General features: G+C 35.6%; 1 protein-coding gene across 1 annotated transcript in view; it reads left to right on the top strand.

The window, feature by feature from the left end:
• Positions 1-1,276: 1,276 nt before the first annotated feature.
• Positions 1,277-20,634, top strand: part of LOC121411351 (colorectal mutant cancer protein-like) — a 59,745-nt gene continuing 40,387 nt past the window's right edge. The window contains exon 1 of the mRNA XM_041604025.1: positions 1,277-2,512. Within this exon, the coding sequence (XP_041459959.1) occupies positions 2,453-2,512 (60 nt within the window). The 5' untranslated portion in view covers positions 1,277-2,452. The remainder of the gene's footprint in view (positions 2,513-20,634) is intronic.

The following is a 20,634-nucleotide window of genomic DNA, read 5'->3' as shown; positions in this document are numbered from 1 at the left end:
TCACATGATCAAGGTCAAAGGTCATGTAAGGCCAATGAACTTTGGCCATGTTGGGTTTTTTTGTTGAATAACCATCATATCTCTGTAAGTTTATTGGTCTAGTTCATAAAAAGTGGACATAAGAGTAACCATGTATCACTGAACATCTTGTGCAAGTTAGAGTAGTTTTCAAAGTCAGCACTGCTGCTATATTGAACCGCGTGATGCAGGTGAGACGGCCAGAGGCATTCCACTGGTTTTATTTCCCTGGTCATCATATTTATCAGTCATTCCGTACATGACGTATGCACATCCCCCTTTATTTGGAGAGCCAGTCATCATGGAGGCACACAAACTACAATGACTTTCACATCCTACCGGGCACCTATTCAGCACCTGGGTGTAGAGTGACAAGTGTGGATTAATGCCTTGCCAAAAGATGCTAGGCCATGGTGGGATTTGAACACATGACCCTCTATTACATACAAGGCGAGAGTGAGAACCGCTACTCCACGGCTCATCCATGTATTGATTCATGTTAACACCAGCCATGTCAATCATGCAATTACTAACATGACACAAAGCATGTATTGCAATTAGAAGCCTTGCTAAAAGCGTTGAAGCGTATGTGTCTAGCTGTCTACTATGATCAGGCAGTTAGTTAACCAACCTCATTACACTAAAAGGTATTCCAAAGCTCTTCCCTACAAATGCTAAAATGCATCTGTTAATGTGATTGGGGTGAAGGGAGAGGCAGAGAAATTAAAGAAAAAAAAACAAATGTTTATGCATAGTAATACATTACAGAAGGTAGGTGATAGGGCGTGGAGATCTGAAAAGTCTTCAAGCTGTGTAGGCCAACAAAGATTGGAGTTTTGATATATTTTATGAGTAATCTTTATGATCGAAGGATAGCCCTACAGGCAGACTAGGTAAACATGGTATGACATAATGAAAATCAAATTGCTGCTTGACCCCCCCCCCCCATCTTCTCTCTTTCATTCACTGTATCATGGACCTGTGTAGTAGGTCCATGACTATTCATGGGTCATATCAAGGAGATATCACCTCTAACTATCTCCTTGGTCATATGCAGTAATGATAAGCAAGCTGTTTGCAGAAAAGTAAAGTATACCAAGGCTAAATTTGATGCTCCTTCCTTTAATCTCTTCAGAAAAAGAGCAAATCTCCCGTTCACAGTACAAACTTCACACATGCAGGAGCAAATAAACAAGCAGAAATAAATCTGGCCCCTCCATGTGAGTGCATTCAGTCAATCACAAAGAGGCAAACAAGAACAACAACAAGAGTATCAGGGTCAGCAGCGCTCACCACATTCCTGTCTCGTTCATTTGTTACATTACTCCAGTGAGTGCGTTGTGGTGCTGCATTGTTCCCAGCACACTGCCACCAATAATACACTTGTCACCGCGGTGGCTTCGTTCATTCACTGGTCTCCCTTGCATCACTGGCTTGCTACGCTGGCTGGCTGGCTGCAAGCACTGTGGTTTGTGTTCTCCCCGTGTAAGCACTGCATTGTATCCCAGTGCATCGGCCTGGGTTAGTCATTGTGGGGCCGAGCGTGTTCTGGATATGTACATGTATGCATGAGGGAACATTGATGACTGACTGACTGACTGGACTGCTCTACTCACATGTATGTAGCACTAAATATTGGAAGCAGCTGATTTTATCGTAATCAGTGTGATAGTTTGTGATTTACTGTGGACGTGTTAAGAGGCTTCTAGTTGTACTACTGTGCTTTTTTCATTGGGGTTATCTATCTTCAAACATCCTGCATTGGAATACTGGAATACACTGTGGATGCTTATTGTGGATTTAATTGCTCCAGTCTCCTGGGCTTCCTGAACTGACGTCTTGTCTCTTCAAAACATAGTACCCACCAAATGCACCAATGAAGAGAAAGGGAAAGATTTCAATCTATGTAAATTATCGATCATACTACAAAACACTGTTTTGTCTGTAGTATTACAAGTATTACGTCTATGCACGCAATATTTGACTGCGACTGACCAACAGTCCTGTCTTATAATTGATCGCATGCTGTTTCTGCTAATGATACCATCCAGTGATTAATAGGACAATCTCAGCATCAGGAAACACCCCTTCATCCCCATGACCAATATATTGGAACTGATTTCTTGATGTATCATTGCTACACAGAAACCATCATTGAAATCAGGATGTAGGACTTGACCCGATGACCTTGTTTTATTTGTAGACATTTTGGACCTTTTGTTGTCAAACCTCAAACAGCGGAAGGGCTTATCCAAGACTGGAAAAGAGGATTTGTAGCAGCGTGGATTATGTACCTTCTGACCAAGTTCTATTTGGCCTCTTTTCTTCTTGTGCTGACAAAAAAAGATCAGATATGGTATTTGGAAACTTAGCCAGACAGAAATGGTAAACTTTTCAGACGTGTGATATTGTGGATATACATGGTATTTACAAGATGAATATGCAAGGAATGAACAGGATGGATGGCCGGTCATCACACATGCCACCAAATGAGGTAATTGCATTTCGAGAAGATAAGACATGTCAAAGAAAAGCAGTTGGGCCTACGATATTACAGTCGTAAAATTATTTGAATCTACGCATTTGTTGGAGAAAGAATTAATAAATCTTGTAGGGCTTGAAGTTCAGGCCAAAACCAAACTCCAGAGTTCTGATGCCATTACAGAGAAGTTGAAAACAAATCTCTTTTTTATGTTTTGTTATATTTTCTGTGCTTGGTCATATTTTTTCTGTTTGCACGAATTTGATTTTCAGTCTTTTTCTTCATTGTTATCTCAACGGTGAGTGCTTTATCGTGGAAACGTGTTGTTCATGACCATAGAATGGAAAGTGATGACTGCATGCATTTGCATTGGGAACATTTTTCGCCCTTTAAAATTCACACCTGTGATGAACCTGCTGTAGTTTCATCAACCAGTTTCATTGCTACTTGATACAATAAGCAATAGTACAATACCAAATCAATATTCAAGACTGCTGCTAGATGTTAAAATCATAGATATCTTACTTTTTCAATCAAAGTTGTTCGGTCAGGTGTCAGTAATTATTTTGCTCCCCCCCCCCCCGCTCTTTCTGCTTGATGCATTGGAAGAATTTCCTTGCCTAATATTATTGATACAAGATCAAGCTCTGTAGTTCCAATGTGACACATTTATTTCATCCTCAATTGTTAGTCTTTTTTACAATAACAAGGCTGCTGATAATGGTGTGGGGGGGGGCTCAACATTTCTTTCAAGCAGACGTTCAAGGTAGTCAATTCCATTCTCAAGACCACAGAAAGCTGTTCTAGATCTTGATCTCATTACCATCCTAAAATTAGTTTACTGGAAGCTAGTTGAGTGGAAACTAATGTGTAATGAGAATGTTTGAAGCGATCTTCTAAACTTGTTTAGAAAACCACTGTAGTTTTCAGGATCGCTTTGCCTTGTTTAAGTGGTTTTAGCATAAGAGAGGACACAACCGTTCTTTAGGAAGCGATCTTCGCACATTTTGAGTGCACTACTTCCACACACTGTGTCTACATTGCAGTTTCAAATTTTGCGCAAAAAGTTTCACCCCACTGAGAGCATGGTTTTGAAATTCCACTTTCAGGTGATCAAATGAGAACACTATCAAAGCAATCTTCGAAACTGGTTTCCTGAACTGGTTTCCAATAAACTAGTTTTAGAAAGTGTAGTGAGAACAGGGTCTTATTAGAAACAGTTATGGTGGTGGTGTTCAATTATGAATATTTATGCAAGAAAATTATGTTAGATTCCTACATATGTAGGCTTTGTTCAAGAATGCTAAAACCATATTCACACTACATACCCTGAGAGAATTCAAGGTGTATTCACAGTCTGTACTCATGGGGTTTAGTTCAATTGAATGTCTGAGTATTAAAGTAGCCTCTTGGCATAAATGATGATTTGATCATTGACGTGTTGCTTGTCCCTGAGATACAGTTGTGCACAATCCAGTTCATGTCCCATGTGCATTGCAATGCTAGTCTGAAAATTCTAAGAATCAAATTGCTGTGATCTACATTTCCAATGGAAAAATACACTAAGAAAATGAATGGTGTTGTGGAAGCAAGCAGCTTTTTCATCCTTGTATGTTAGTTCAAATGAAATTTCCCTGCTTGATGTCTACTTATTTCTGTAATAGGCCAACACAAATTCAAGCTGTAGTCTAGCTTACACATAAAACAGTTGTATTTTATTTTGTTTGGGGTGGGGTGCATGTTTGTCAGAGTGTCTTCTTGTTCTCAAATATTAATAGGTAGGTGCTACAGGTTTCTTTATTTCTACGGATTAACTTTCTTACTTTTCCCACTCAGTGTCAGAGCAAGCCTGCTGGTTAAGTGGCAAACCACTATAACAGTAACCTTGCCCAGTGTGCAGAAATGGTGTTGATATATTATTTCCATAGCTGATTAACCTTGTCTTTTTGTCAGCATTTGCCAATTTGAGGCTACGTATTGATTCCCCAAGAATGAGTTCATCTAGCACCTGCCATTCATTTACCTGTTGAAGAGTTAATTGGGTAAAATGGTGATTGGAGGCTAATTGGAGGCAAGAGAATTGACCGGAAATGGAATAGTTCCTCCATAATGGACCTTGTGGAAGGTCACTGCCACTTTAGTCGTAACTTTTTTTCCAGGCATTAAATCATATTTTCTTCCTGCTCTACTGAATAGATATTTTGGACAGTTAAAAGAATTTAAATGTTTTCTTTGTTAATAATATGCAGAGCAAGTTTTAAAAATAAATGAAAACCAATTCTTTCCATTCATCTTTATCTTTCCTAATGATATTGTGATTTATAGAGCTCATTATAAATAACACCTGAAATATTAATTGTCTGAAACATACTTTCAAAATTAAAAAATCCTTCATTTCAGCTGATCCATAACAGTGCTCATATCAACTTTCATTTTTCTACTGACTGAATGTAGATTACCATCAGATCAAGGACATTATTAATTGACCGATGAATTTCTCTTCTCAATTGCCTGTTTTCTCAATTTATCATCTTAGTGGCATGTCAAATCACAATAAAATAATTCAAGTACTTTAGCAGTATTTTAGATCATTAAATTTTATTTGTTGTTTTCTGTAATAGCCTTTGTGCTTATTAGAAATATTAGAGTTGATGTGATAAAGGACTTCATATCTTAAAAAAAGTGTATTTTAGAAGTCCTTAACCAATTTCATTTTCATACTAGGCCCATAGATACAAGATTTCTCAATTTGTGAATGGTATTACCAAGAATCAAAAGCATTTCTGATATAAGTCGGATAGTTCTTTAAAATAAAATTATAACCATCGGTGATAACTAGTAACTTTCGTGTAGATTAGAGGTATCAAGTGTTGGAAATTTTAATGTTCAAATTTGTGCATGTGTCCTTGTACTTACAACCTCCATTCTCTTCCTGTATCTGTATTTTTGCCATGCCTGAAGAAATGTTCATTTTGCCTGAAATGGTGTGTTCTATGTGGATTTTCAAATTTAAACAGCAACCCGAATCATGATTGAAAATGCAATTATTAAGCGTGAATATATAAATGAGAAAAAAAAGAGTGAGTTCAATGTCATCCTTCACAGTCATAAATTGATATGTCTTTCAGATCACGATTTGGAGGAAACTGTAAACACCGAAAATTATAACCCTCAGCATTGCGAATACGACACTGAACACAATCGTTTTTAAATGTCTTTGGATTTTCTCTGGCAGTGGAAGCTTACACAAACACGTGTCAGAATTGACATTTCTTGTGATGGGTCAAACTGCACAGTTAGCTGCGCTGACCGAGAGCAGGCAATTTAAAGTCGATGTATAATCAGTTTATATTTTTGACACTGGACGATGCAGCCCTGATCGTGTATTTTCTGATGCCATTTTTAATCATGATTTATGTTGCTGTTTAAATTTGGAAATCGACATTGAACACATCCACAGTTCATTCAAGTTTGCAAACTACCAAAATAAGAACGTTCTTTTATGTTTATCAGGCATCATGGCTGAACTATTGAACCTTGAACATAACAGTCTTCCAACTGTGTCTTGACCAGCTGGATCTCTGGTTTTCAACAGTCTGTCTTTATTGGTGATTCATTACTGACCACAGACAGGTCCATTGATGGATTAAAGTCATTCATCTCCACAGCAGGGAAGTCTTTCATTATGAGGAAGACTGGAAGTGAACTTGTTTTTTGTGGACTCTTGGTATCAAGAAGACAAGTTATACCAGACCACAAGGTCCCTTGGTGTGGCAGATAAGATGAATGGCACTTCTATTCAAGAATGCAGTTGTGTCTCCCTGCTGCTCAGCTTGGCAGTGCGGCATCTGTCTGTTCTATATGCAGGAGCAGAAACGAAAGTAGGGAACTAAACCATTAGAGCCTTATTTGGATAGTTTTGGAGTTACGGACTGACTGTATGGAAAATCTGTTTTCCTTTTGTAAAAAAAAACATATCACATCAGCAGAGAATTACTATTCCCTTCTTGCACAACCATTTTGAGCATTATTATCAGTACACAGAAATGCTCTTAGCATTTCATTCATTTTGAAATGGCATTCCATACACAATATTTTCACACAGAAATGGCTATATTTTTGCTCATTACTAAACTTAAGTGCAGAGGTGCCCTTGTACAAAAGCAAGTAGCCTACATCAGAGGGCCGCGGAAGCAACGGGGGGGGGGGGGGTGGGTGTTCAGCCCCCCCCCCTACTTTTTTCCAAAACCGTGTACAAAAACATGAAAATTGCCCCCCACTTTTTTCCAAAACTGTGTACAAAAACATGAAAATTACCTCCCCCACTTTTTTCCAAAACCGTGTACAAACACGTGAAAATGACCATATGATTGTGATTGTTGTGATTTTTTGCATGGTCGCCCCCCCCCACTTTGAAAACCGTTCTGCGGCCCCTGCATGATATTGAATTTTGATGGAGTTTCTTGTCTTGTACGATAATAATAAAATCTTCAAATAATTGAGACAATGTTTTCTTTAGAATTAAAGCCTGTTCTAGTCATGACCCGAACCCATGAAAAAAAGAGAGTTATATTCAAGCCGATCTCCAGTAACAGTTTCTGACTAAAATTTCATTAAATATCATAATTATAACAAATATGTATTCTGCCAATTGTGGTATATCATGTTCCTCCATGTAGGCCTATCTGATGATTATCCAAATATTTTTCATTTTCTTATTGTGTGCAAAATGGTGTAAAAGATTTTATTCAATCTAGCAAGTTAATGAAGATGACAAGTCCAACCAATATAAATTTTAGGTATAAAGAATTCTATATAGATCAATGTGAGTCATCCAGTAGGCAATACCTTGAAGAGTGTCAAGTCAACCAATGATTTCTTCAATATTGAAGTCCTCCTCCTGCTGGAAGAGACAAGATTCCATTTTGATCAGATAACTAGAGCATGATTGTACTGACATAAATTGAAGGACAGACCCTTACATTGGTAGCAAATAGGCTACTTCTGATATAATTTCATTAGTCTACCCCTCATGTTGGTACCTCCTTCGGTTGTTATACCCCATCTCTTCCACATGCCAAGTCAACTTTGGTTCAACCGTAGCGAGATGGGTTGGAAGCGAGTACCACCACAGGAGCAAGAATGGGAATCACATCAAGGAATAAGGGTAACATGTTGAGATGATTAAAATCTCATCCACAGATATTGACCCGGTACATCCCAACTGCAATTATTTTGACAGCCGGAACACGGGCCAGGCGGGCGGACACGACAAGCACGCACATTCTCCACCCTTTTCGTTTGCGGATGTCTTCCAAGACGCGATAGAGACCATCAGCTGCATGACTCACATACTTGATAGGATTAATTGATTGTGTTTTCTATTCATAGGGTAGTCTGTCCAGCAAGGTAGATTGGGAAGTCATTCCAGCCCCTGATTTCTGTCTAGAGACTTCAAAACATGTCATTAAGATTTTCATTAATTTCATTACTCCAGCTTTTTATTATTTTTTTTGTTTTTTTTTATGATCTTTCTCACCAAATAAGGGTAAAATAAGATGTGAATCATTTACAAAAACATTTTATTAAGTTTTGAATAAACGAAAGGATGCTCAATACCACAAAATTTGAAAATTGTGCCAAGTGCCTCTGTGAATGGGCAACTTGATAAATGGTGCTCTATAACTGCAATTTACTATTGATAAATGACATGCTTGAAAATTTCTTGACTCACACTTATCAAGAGCTAACACAACATTGCACTAAAAATGAATTTAAATAAATGAAATTTAAGACAGAAGGTAAATGTACCAAAGGCTCTCCAAAAATTCATTGAGCTTTTGCTATGTCACTCATCTTTGGCATGTCCAAGATTAGAAATATCTGCTTTTCAGTATTTGTTTTTTTTTGCTATGACATATTAATCATTAGGCCTGTATTTTATTTATATCTTGATCAAATGTATTCTTTAGATCTGCTCTATGTCTCCCAAGCTCACTTTGAAATGTACCTCCCTGGTTTGGAAGGTTCAGTTGTCTCTGCAGTTGCTGCTTATCACCATTTACGCTTCGTCTGGCAGCATGTCAGAATGTGACAGCGCTGTAACATAGTAATGCATGGTATGTGAGATTACCAACAGACTTCATCTCTTGCTTGTCAAACTATATTGTCTGATCAACAGTAGCTTCTTATTCCTTGTCTCTCTTTAACAATGTTTTCTTGAGATCTTGAAGGGTTTCATCTCTTGCTAGATTATACAAGCTTCAGCCTGTTTGGTTCTAGCTACCCTCAGACAATTATTTTGATGGGTGTAACAAAAAACTATGAATTTGCCTACTATTTTCTGAAAAAAAATACAAATCATGTCATACAAATGTCATGAGAAAAGTTCTAATGTTTTGCCCACTTTGGTGAGGTTTGTTACATTTTTTATAGCGTTTTTGGTCAGGTGATATGAAAAATAATGAATTCAGTCCACATGAATCTTCAATACATATCAATAGATTTAAAATGAATGTTGGTCAGCAACTAAACTGCTTTAACTCAGTGATTCTTTTTTTTTTGGGGGGGGGTACTGAAAAAGTAGCAATAGTCAAGTATAATATAATGAATCATCTCTGCATTATGTACAGCAACAAAAGTAAATCAAAAGGGCTTGAATCAGGGTATTTGGTAACCATCACAACACACATAAGGGAAAACTTGCAATGTAGGCCTACATAATAATATAAGATTTGTATAGCACATATATCCATCTTGCTAGGTGCACAAAGTGCTCCTATATTACCCAGGCTAAGCCAGTCTACTGATTCCAGTGCGCACACCTTTTGAGGAATTCCTGCCGGTACCCATTAACCTCACCTGGGTTGAGTGCAGCACAATGTGGGTAAATTTCTTGCTTTAGGAAAACATGCCATGGCCTGGAATCGAATCCATGTCCTTCAGATTGAAAGACAATAGTCTTAACCACTAGACCATGATGTGCCCACACATTTTCTTATTTTTTCTGATTGGTCAAGAAATGTGCCTGAATGGTCTAGTGCAGTCAAAAGCTTTTATGTCCAACAAAGTTACCTTTTCACTATCAAGTTTCAGTACAAATTTTGTGCATCTGAAATGGATGTTTGTTGCAGTTAATCTAAAGAAATTCTGACAAATCTGGAGCATCAACAGCTCATAAAATTCAATTAGCATTCCTTTGGATGTTGCGATTTACCATACTAACAATCAGTGTTTATTGAATCAAAATGGATGTGAGCACATTCTAACATCTACTTCACAACGTGATTGTGATTACCGAGATTGAAACAACAGCTTCCCCTCATCCTCCTAACTCGCTTCCAGACTCGAAATATAAATCAAGGATGATGAAGATGTTTGTGAGGACAAAAGATTGTGTCTGAAGATTTCCTTTAGGACGTTTCAGAAATGTCACATTTATCCCTGCAGGGATTGAATGGAATTTACCAGCTCGGATAGATTTAAGAGAAACAACGTGCTTGATGAAAAGTTCCTGCCGACAATGTTCATCATTATCATTTCTATCCCTGGAGAGACTGTCTTAATTGGATGACAGATTAGTCTGGAGTTTATTTGACATTATTTAGTTTTGTTTATTATGGATGATTTTGGATTATGTGACTTTGTATGATGCAAGCAGAATGAAAATGAACCTTTGAGGTTTTAAGGAGCAGTCAAACATTTAAAGCTATACATGTATAAGGAATACACATTTGGTGCTCATCTCTTACAAATTATCCAAAGATTTCATGGAGTAGATTCTCAAAGACTTCATCCAAATTTGTTTGACTTTACATTCATGTACTTGTTATTTATTTTTTTTGGCTGAATTATTTTTGTTGTCTCCCTCTTCTTTCATGTAATATGCTTCTCTTCTGTCCTCTTTCTCTCTCATACATTATAAACTTACCTCTTTGCCCCTTCGCTCCCTCCCCTTTCTCTCTTCCTCTCGCTGTATCTTCTCCCTCCCTGCCACTATATTGTCCTTCTTCTGGTGCACAGTTCTTACAGCATCTGATATGAAGATGTTTGAACAACTGTAAGCTGCTTGGTATTGTATCTAAACAGGAGCAAGCCACCATCAATGCATTCCTCATCATGTATTGATTCTTGAAGAGTGACAAATGAAATTGAGCCATCAAGAAGATGCTCTGTTCTGATGGGTTTAAGGGTGAAATTGTTTTGGGAATTAACAATAATAACTGTATATCGCACATCACATTATGAATAACATCTCTTCCAAAGGACTTGGATATTATTACCCCGGCTGTAGCTGAAGCAGCCTTCAAGTGCACAGTGCATTTCAAGGAATAAATTCCTGCCAGGTACCCATTCACCTCACCTGGGTTGAGTGCAGCACAATGTGGATAAATTTCTTGCTGAAGGAAACTACGCCATGGCCGGGATTTGAACCCACTGTTTGAACCCCAATCCACTAATCCACTTTGCCACAACGCTCCATAGTTATAAGATGATTTTTTAACTCTATACAAAAATCATACTAAATGGTATGAAGGAGAGAAACAAAATTGCAATCTTTCATTATCGTAGGCCTAATCATCATTAAGAAATGAAATGCAAACATGTACATGCATTTCTTTAAAAATGTATACTCCTGGGAATTCTGTAGAAATACTGAAATACAAAAGTTTTATGGGGTTTCTACTTCTAGCATGCACTTGTAACTTTTGATAATTTCAATTTCTACCTTAATTTTGGAAAAAATTAGTTTTCTACCTGATGGTTAAAACATTTTATGCCATAACCATGAAATCTTTGTATTCAGCTTCTGTTTCCTGAACTGTGCATTCTAACTGTTCCTCTGATTTCCTGCAAGTTACAATATTCTCTCATCATTTCATCCCCACCTGTCATTCTCGCATCGCCGCCTGTTCGTCATCCAAGCCTCCATCTCCATCTTATAATGGAGAATGGTGACTGCCTGCATCCCGTTGGTCAGCATCTTCATCCAATGGTCATACTCGCCCCGGAGCCTCAGAAACAGAACCCCCTTTGATGCCTCTGAGGCTCTCATTTAGCATGAACCAGGATTATGTCATTGATTCAGTGCTTGGGATATCGCTCCAGGGACATTTGATCGTTTTTTTTCTTCCAAGATGTTGCGAGGAGATGTGCGGGTATTGCTGCTACAAATTGGCAGTATTGAAATTGGGAGATGATGATGGCAACTCGAAAAGGCATTGGGTTACTCTCGTTCATACCTAGGAATTGTAAAATGAAGATCTTCCTCATACTCAATGTGAAAGGTCTTCACTCTTGAAAGATCTAATCAAGGAAGATGCTATTAATGGACTCCCTTTTCAAGAGAGTGTGTTCAAATTAAATCCATGTATATAAAATATAATTATATATTTCAGTAATATTTTACACCAATATGTGTAAAAATATTTGTTTAGAAAATGAAAAAAAATATATAATTCATTGTATGACTTGCAAGCTGACTGAATGAACAAACTGATGAATGATTTAATGAATGAATAATCTTATTCTGATGTATCCATCAAGTGTTTTGTAAAGAATTGCATACATCTGATAAATGACATCCCCAATTGTCTCCAGGTACTGATATTTTCTTTTGTTCATTATTGAACAGATGTTCATGGAATGTTCACTATTGAGCTTCAATTTTCTCAATCTTATTTTTTGATACTTTAGGGGTATTTCAGGAGGTGAACAAAGGGTTACTCCAGTTCACTAACAGTTCAGTGTCAATCAGGTCTAGTCTTGCTCTCAGACAAAACTGTTTATCAAGGTGGCCCTTTCCACTGCAATATTCATCAGAGAACAATTTCGAAAACTAAAAATTGAAAAGTTTCTGTGTGTTTTTTTTACATGTATATTGATTTTTATATGCATTGGCTTAGACAATGGCAATTTCAGATGTGTAGCAAATCAAGGACTTCATTATTCCTTGTAATGTATTTCTGGACCATGTAAATTAATGATACTGATTTCAAGTTGACTGTGACACAAATATTCACCAGTGAGATTCCTGAGAAAGTATAAAAAGTGACAATCTGCCAATCTTTGGAGGTATGTCTGTGAGTCATTCTAATTCATAACTTGTACTTGACCGGGGAACATGATCGTTAGGATGGGATGGGATGAATAATTCATATTGACTTGGTGCATGAAATGTTCGAAAGAATCTGGATGAATACCTAATGTGTAAAAAGAATCTAATATATAAGTTTATTAATCTTGTGTATTAAAATTACACATCCGGTGCATCGTGAGGGTAGTATGTATAAGGAGAAGCAGATTTGTGGCATGTGTCATGAGTAGTTTTGGAAAAAGTTATTTTGATAATAACAAGCGTTTACATAATCAATTAATTGAATTATTGTCATTGTTCATGACTCTATCTGTTTAGGTCTATTGAAAGTTACATGACTTCCAGTAAATATTTATGCTTTGAATATGTTTTTGATCATGTGAAGTTTAAAAGCTTATCAAATAAAGGGTTTAAACATGAATTAATGCATATAATATATCCTGCTAATGCTATGTTTGTTAAAGGTCAATCCACCTCAGAAAAATGTTGATTTGAATCAATCGAGAAAAATCAGACAAGCACAATGCTGAAAATTTCATCAAAATCGGATGTTAAATAAGAAAGTTATGACATTTCAAAGTTCTGCTTATTTTCAACAAAATAGTTATATGAACGAGCCAGTTACATCCAAATGAGAGAGTCGATGATGTCACTCACTCACTATTTCTTTTGTTTTTTATTGTTTGAATTATACAATATTTCAATTTTTACGAATTTGACAATTAGGACCTCCTTGTCTGAAGCACAAAATGTTAAAATAATGGAATTCCACGTGTTTAGGGAGGAATGAAACTTCATTTTACATGACAATGACGAGAAAATCAAAATATTTCATATTTCATATAATAAATTACAAAAGAAATAGTGAGTGAGTGATGTCATCAACTCTCCCATTTGGATGTAACTGGCTCATTCATATAACTATTTTGTTGAAAATAAGCGAAACTTCAAAATGCCATAACTTTCTTATTTTACATCCGATTTTGATGAAATTTTCAGTGTTGTGCTTGTTGAATTTTTCTCTTTTTATTCAAATCAAGTTTTTGTTGGGGTGGACTTGTCCTTTAAGAAGGACTACTGTGAGGCATTATGAAACATTTGAAAATATTTTTTAGTATTATTTTATCATTGTCATCGGCATCAACAGTCGCACATAAATCTATAAGTATATTTAATTTGTAAACCAACAGAAAACCTCATCTTGTGAACAAGAAATGTGATCTGCCCTGAATTATATATAAGCATCAATTTCGAACCCCATTTTGATACAGTAATTTCATTTTCAAGAGACCTGTCTCCCAACAGACTATCTTTTTTTTACGATGGAAACCCATTCCAATGTGATTGCCAATATGAAGGGCATGAATAGCTTGGAATTGAATTCACTTTGAGTGGAGGTCATATCTTTGATCGGCTCCTAGCTATCAAGATATTAAAGTTTTATTCTGTCTAGGAGTGATGGAATGAGATGTTGAATACTTATTCTCATTTTTTAAACTGTTTTTTATAATGTTTTGCTGAAGTACATTACCTGATATAAGAGATTACAATGTAAATTGGTTTTTCACAATAAATACTTGCAAGAGAAGAGGGAGAGGGCGGGGAGGAGGGTATCAATGAATCAGGGGTATGGCATTTTGCACTGTAAACAATAATCATTTTATGTTCATAATAGAAAATATTTTGAATTCATTAATCAAAATATCAAATTCAAGGGAAAATATTGGCATGCCAAACCTCTTAGTCTTATAATTGCCTGCCATTTTGCATTGCTTGCATTTGGAATCATGATTATAGTATATATCCCTGTAGGCTGGGGTAATACCTCTATTCATTAGGAATATTGTTGAAATTGAAGCGAAAATAACGAATGCTTGGCCCTTTTCATATATATAACAGACCATTACTAATGTATTTCTTTTTAAGAGCCGATTTTGCCAGCGGGTCTCTTTGTTATACCATTGGGTCACTGCAAAATTTATAGTGAGGTTTGTCCTTTATAGTTCATACTTTGATTACTTCTGTGGAAATTTTTCAGTGATATAATAAGAATTCATGAGGTAGAATGAAATGACTCTGGGGAATTGTCATTTTTACAATCCATGCTGGGTTGAATTATATCTACATGTATGTTTATTTAGTACGTACTGTAAGTGTAGTTTGTGATCCAGGAATAATTCACAAAGGTATTCCTACAATAAAGAAAAGAAAAATTGCAATAAATTGAAAAAAAGAAATATAAGGATTTTTCATTGTGTTAGTACTTTAAAGAAATGTGTATTTTTTTCTAGGATTTTGAAAAATATGTTGTTGAACCAGTATGTCTTTATCTGAGTTAAACACTAATCTATAATATTTTTATAATCAATCTAAAGAGATACACTCTAAATTCCAAGGATTTGAAATAAATCCAGATAGGCTTTGAATAGTGACCAGCCGAATATTTGATTAAGATTTAAACCATTAGGATTTAAAAATAAATCTAAAAGATTTGAATTTAAATCATATGAGATTTAAAAGTTAATCCTTAAGATTAAAAATATATCCAAAATTTGGCTGGTCACCATTCACAGCCAATCTAGATTTATTTTAAATCCTTGGAATTTAGAGTGTACATTATTATGTGTAGGCTTGTTCAGGATGAGACCAGCGATGGGATGGACAACTCATCCATCGAATGAAAATCTATACCACCCCATCAAAAATAGAAGAGTAATTATCTCTCAAACTTATGTTTTGACAACACTTCTGCTACTGGCCATGTAACACAAGATGACTGATGACAGTTGAAATATTAAGCCGTTGTCCATTTTTTGATATGTGTAAGGGAGGGTTACATGTAAGCTTTTAGAGGGCAATGAACTAGAAGACAAAATTTAAGTTTAAACTTAACCCCCCCCCCTCACTGTAACACTGTTAATATTGTATATAAAAAAAAATATGTTTATGCATATAGATACATGCATGTAAAGCTCTGTATTCTGAAAGGTACAGACAGGTATACTGCAATAGAATATGTAAGATCAAAAGCCTCTCTACAGTGTTGGTAAATGTTCAGTATATTATACTACTATTATTCCAAGATTCAGAATTTCCAAATTGTGGTAACTGTCTTGTCACCTTTCAATGACCGATTCTTAATTTAAACTTTAAAAAACGAATATTCTTTGGATTCACCCACACAAAATATGTTTTAGTTTATGATGTGTTGTCTTGCTAAGAATAACAAGAACATTTATGTTTCTGCTTTCCCCATTACTTAATTCAAGTTCAACTCATCTTTGTTGAGGCTATGGTCTATTCATATGAATATCCTCACTTCATTGGAACCAAGATAAAAAATAACTTGATCTGCAAAGGAAGGGAATCACAATCAATTGGAATGTAATCATATTCATATGATTTATTTATTCAGTGCTGCAGGGTCAATATCATAGGTTGGTTATTGATTCAGAAAACCTTGTTGATGTTTATTCACTGAGATTATATCGGAAATCATTGTGCAGGCTCAATCCAATATATCCTGTGAGGTGAAATATGACAGTATTTTGGTGAAGATGGTTAAGTCTGAATGAATGTGAAAAAAATTATAATCAATTTATCTTACAAGTCAGTTTAGATATGTATATTACTGTTTGATTAACCTTCAGTACATGTAACAGGGACCCTCTCACGTTCCTGCATGTACTTTCTCCACTTCATATCTATGTCAATTCGAGGAATTTACATTAGAAATTTCTTCAACTCTAAATCTAATGTTTTACATTTTCCTTTTTTTTGGGGGGGTATCATTTTTAAGATCGATAAATGAAAAAGACAGCATCCTCTAAAAAGATGAGAAAACTTGAAAACATGGAAACACAAGAATTTCATATGAAAACAAATTTCAATTGCCCCCAGAATGCAGATACACCAGTGTTGTGCTGTTCATATTTGCCTCATGATTTAATTGAAATAGTCAAATAGTAGTTCTTAGCAAATGCTTATCTGGAGCATCGAGCAAGAGGATGAATTCCTGGGCAAAGCGTGTTGCGATTTCGGTTGAATATTACTGTGCTTGCTTGACTGCAAATATTGATGTCCTAGTTCTGTTTCTTTTTTCATTGTTTCATGACATTTGTATTACCCTGTCAAGCATACTTTTCCCCGTCAGATGAACTTAATTCATCAGGTTAAGATTCAGATGGGAATTACTATGTTGGAGAGCATAAAATCTTGACATATAGCCTATGTGCTTATTATTTCTTGTGTGAACATTACTAGTGCCTAAACATCACCAATCGCTAGAGAGTGTTATGTATTATTTGTTATGTATAATTTTGTAAAATTTGGAAGGTTTGGGGATTTTTTTTTTTTCTGTTAAGAATTTTCTGCCATTTTAACATCAAGGATTTTTTTTTTCATTTTCATTGTCTTTATTTCAATATAGATGTCATTCATTTTTCTTGTGCTTGACAATATTATATGACATCACCACTCCAAAGATCATTTTAATGAAGTAGGGAATGGGAATTCATTAAATTGATTTGCAAATTTATATCATTTTGCAAACTGGCAAAATATATATATTTTTCTAATCAATGCTTGACTTCATATAAAAGATTGGTTCCTGCTTTTGGGGGCAATTTCAGTTGAATGCCTTTGCTTGCACTTTTAGTGCCTCCACTTAAGTTCATGTGGCACTCGAAAAATATCTGAAAATGAAGCAAAGATAAAAATTTGATGCTATTCTTACCACCCCGTCTTATTGCTCAATCAATCGAGAGCGATTTTTGCTTCACGGGGGAAAATGTCCGATAAATACGGGTTTGGGCTCAGACTTGGATTTGAATGTAAACAAACCAATATTACTCATCCCTCTTCCCCATTCAGCCTGTCCTGCACCGAAAATGAAATATGATATACCTGGCAGTAGAATCGAGGAAGGTAAACTGAAGTGGGAACAGGCAGCCCAGTGTTTGCCAGCGAACAAATGATCCTTGTCGCAGACGAAAAATTCTGAAGAGGATAGAGCCGAGAGGGAAGGATGAAAGTCTTTCAGATATTGAACTAGAACTACAAGAATAGAAATAAATGGGAGATACCAAAATTGGAATATGGAAGTTAGTTCTTTATTCTGTATAAAAAAACTGCACTGTTACAAAATAAAAATTGTGTATGCAGAATATTACATATATCAAAATTTTATAATCATTTATTATTTCCCACATGTTTTATAAAATTGATGAGGAGATGGTGAGAATAAGTAGCATCTAATATACATGTTAGGTAGACACAATCATGTTGGTAACTATTCCTTGAAATTGCACATATGTTGGTTTCCCTCCAAATGACATTGCATTTGATGATTGATTTGTTTCTATACTGTGGAGCATTAATTGTCCATGGCAGGATTTAATTGTCTCCCCAATTATTTAATTAATGACCCATTCAATTGCCTTTGATTTGACTGCTGTATTTGCTATCATTGCAATGAAATGCTTGTTTAACTGTATAGAATCCTATATCCACAAATATCCTATATCAAAATTTTTCAATATGTAATCCTTATCCTGTCTACTCAATTCAGTCTCTGTTGAGTTTTTAAAAATGGGCTGATATGATTTTGTGTACATAATTTTTGTGTACAGTAGTTTGTAATAGTAGTTAGTAACAGTTGTGGAATACGTATGAAAGTTGCAACGCAAAGTTAACTGTCACATGAACTCTTCATCAAGCACTAATACCCTGTTATGTTTGGATGTATCTTGACGATAAGAGATGTATAGTCTTTAATATGAACTTTACATATTGATATTCATCCCTCCAGTTATTTTCTTTAGGATATTTCCTCCAGTCGGGGTAAAATTTCTTGTGGTCTCACCAGGAGGGTAATCTTCCATATTGTAAAGATTCTTGGATCTGTCAATCAGAATAAAATCAATATGGTCTTCTTTCTCCCCTTCCTAATTTTTCCCTGCGAGTCGCAAGAAAATTTGCAACGGAATTGGCCCAATTTGAGTTTCATTCCCCATGCCTTTGAGTAAACAGGTGTTTTTTTAAATACAATTGGTCGTTTTACTTTTTGTTTTCTCCTTTTTCATTCAGATCGTTGGTTTACAATGAACTTAAGATTTGATACACATATATTATCAACTATAATGCAGACATGTATTTACAATTTTCATGCCTATCTCAAAACATGAAACCATGTCAATACTTGGCCTGTCTTTATGGAGGTAAAATCAATGAGGCTGAGAGACCTTTCCTACGTCGAAGCTCCCAAATGCTTGTACCTAATGAACTCCTCGGTCCTTTAAAAAACTCTTCTTAGCTAGAAATGTCAAGTGTTTTTAGGCAGAATAATTCATCTGATTGCAATATTGTTTCAAGCCTGGCCAAAAACAATTTTTTTTTAAAGCACTCAATAATTGCCAATAGGCATCACCATTGATCTTGATGTTCATCTTTGCTGACATTTGAAAAGTTCAATGTTGATCTTGTGGTAGATGTTAGTTGAACAAAGTAGGCCTATTATTTTTTTAGATTTTGCATATTTTATATCAATGCTTCAACATGTATTTGGGTCATTTCAATTGATTCTCGTCATACTTTCTATCCCTCAATCTTTTCTGCTATTTAAATAGTAAGAGATGTCAGCATATCTCCATCAACCATCTATAGCTCCAGTGAACGATCACTTGTCATGTTTGAAAAGGAACTACATATTTTCTTATAGATTCACCATTTAGTACCTCTTTTATGACACTAAACTTGTAAATTACACTAGTGTATTTGAAGGTTAGAAAAAATGATAAATTTGATGTATTATCCATGGTGTATCCATGGTAGGTCAATGGTCTATCATAAATCCATGGCCATGAAACTTAAAGGATAATATGTCCATCAGCCGAGTCATTTCAAAACATGTAATTATTTCATTATCATTGACTATTCATTATGCATTCATATTTTCCTTTTGGAAGATCGAAAATTATTGCTTATTATTTGTATACTATAGGCCTACTTAGTTTTGATAGTTCTTCCAATGAAACTGCTGCCATGATCCACAAAATATAATTATTAGCAGCAGGTCAATTGTATAAGCTCACAAGCCTGCCTCAGGTGTGCAATATTTCGGCTGATTCTCCAACATGACATTCAAGGGAAACCACCTAGATAATAGGTGCTCATACTTGGACAATGTTCTGCTGGAAAAAAAATTTTTGTTCCATCTTTTTCACACCAGCCAGTCATGGGAGGGCACCAATGAGATTAAGAAAAGTGCTTTTACTTTATTAGTCATTTTTAGCCCAGGGCACTTTCTTCACGTCAATGCCTTTTGGTGACGTAAAAAAAAAAAGAAAATCAGGAAGAATGTTAGGAGCTCTGTGGAAAATGAATTGTTAGGTAGTGCAGTGTCTGCATCATCTTCTACCTGTACCTGTACTTTTCAGACAATGGTGGAGGCATAGTGTTTGTCAGTGGGGTAATGATCCAATCAGGTTTGATGCATGGTCTGGTAAATGTTAGAGCAGTTTCATTTCATCTCATTTTAAGGACAAGTCCACCCCAACAAAAACTTCAAACAACTTCAAAAAATTCAAACAATAAAAAACCAAAGAAATATTGAGTGAGTGACATCATCGACTCTCTCATTTGGATGTAACTCGCTCGTTCATATAACTATTTTGTTAAAAATAAGCAAAACTTTGAAATGTCATAACTTTCTTATTTTACATCCGATTTTGATGAAATCTTCAGCATTGTGCTTGTCTGATTTTTCTCTATTGATTCAAATCAACATTTTTCTGAGGTAGACTTGACCTTTAAAGAAAGAGCAAACAGATTGTGCCATGAACATGCACTTGTTCATCGTGAAGTTATTAATGTTGGAAGGCCTGTGCAATGTAGGTTAGTTCATTTGTTACAAGTTAATGGAGAACTCATTTGTTAACCCATGTGTCCTTTTCAGAGGTAAACAATGTGTCCAAATATGACCTTTCTCTGTAAATCTGCATCACAACATGTTCATGTCTATGGAAAGCTGAAAGGGGTT

The sequence above is a fragment of the Lytechinus variegatus genome, chromosome 3 (genome assembly GCF_018143015.1).
Source record: "Lytechinus variegatus isolate NC3 chromosome 3, Lvar_3.0, whole genome shotgun sequence".
In the NCBI taxonomy this organism is placed as follows: Eukaryota; Metazoa; Echinodermata; class Echinoidea; order Temnopleuroida; family Toxopneustidae; genus Lytechinus; species Lytechinus variegatus.
This window is presented reverse-complemented; position numbering and strand designations above follow the sequence as displayed.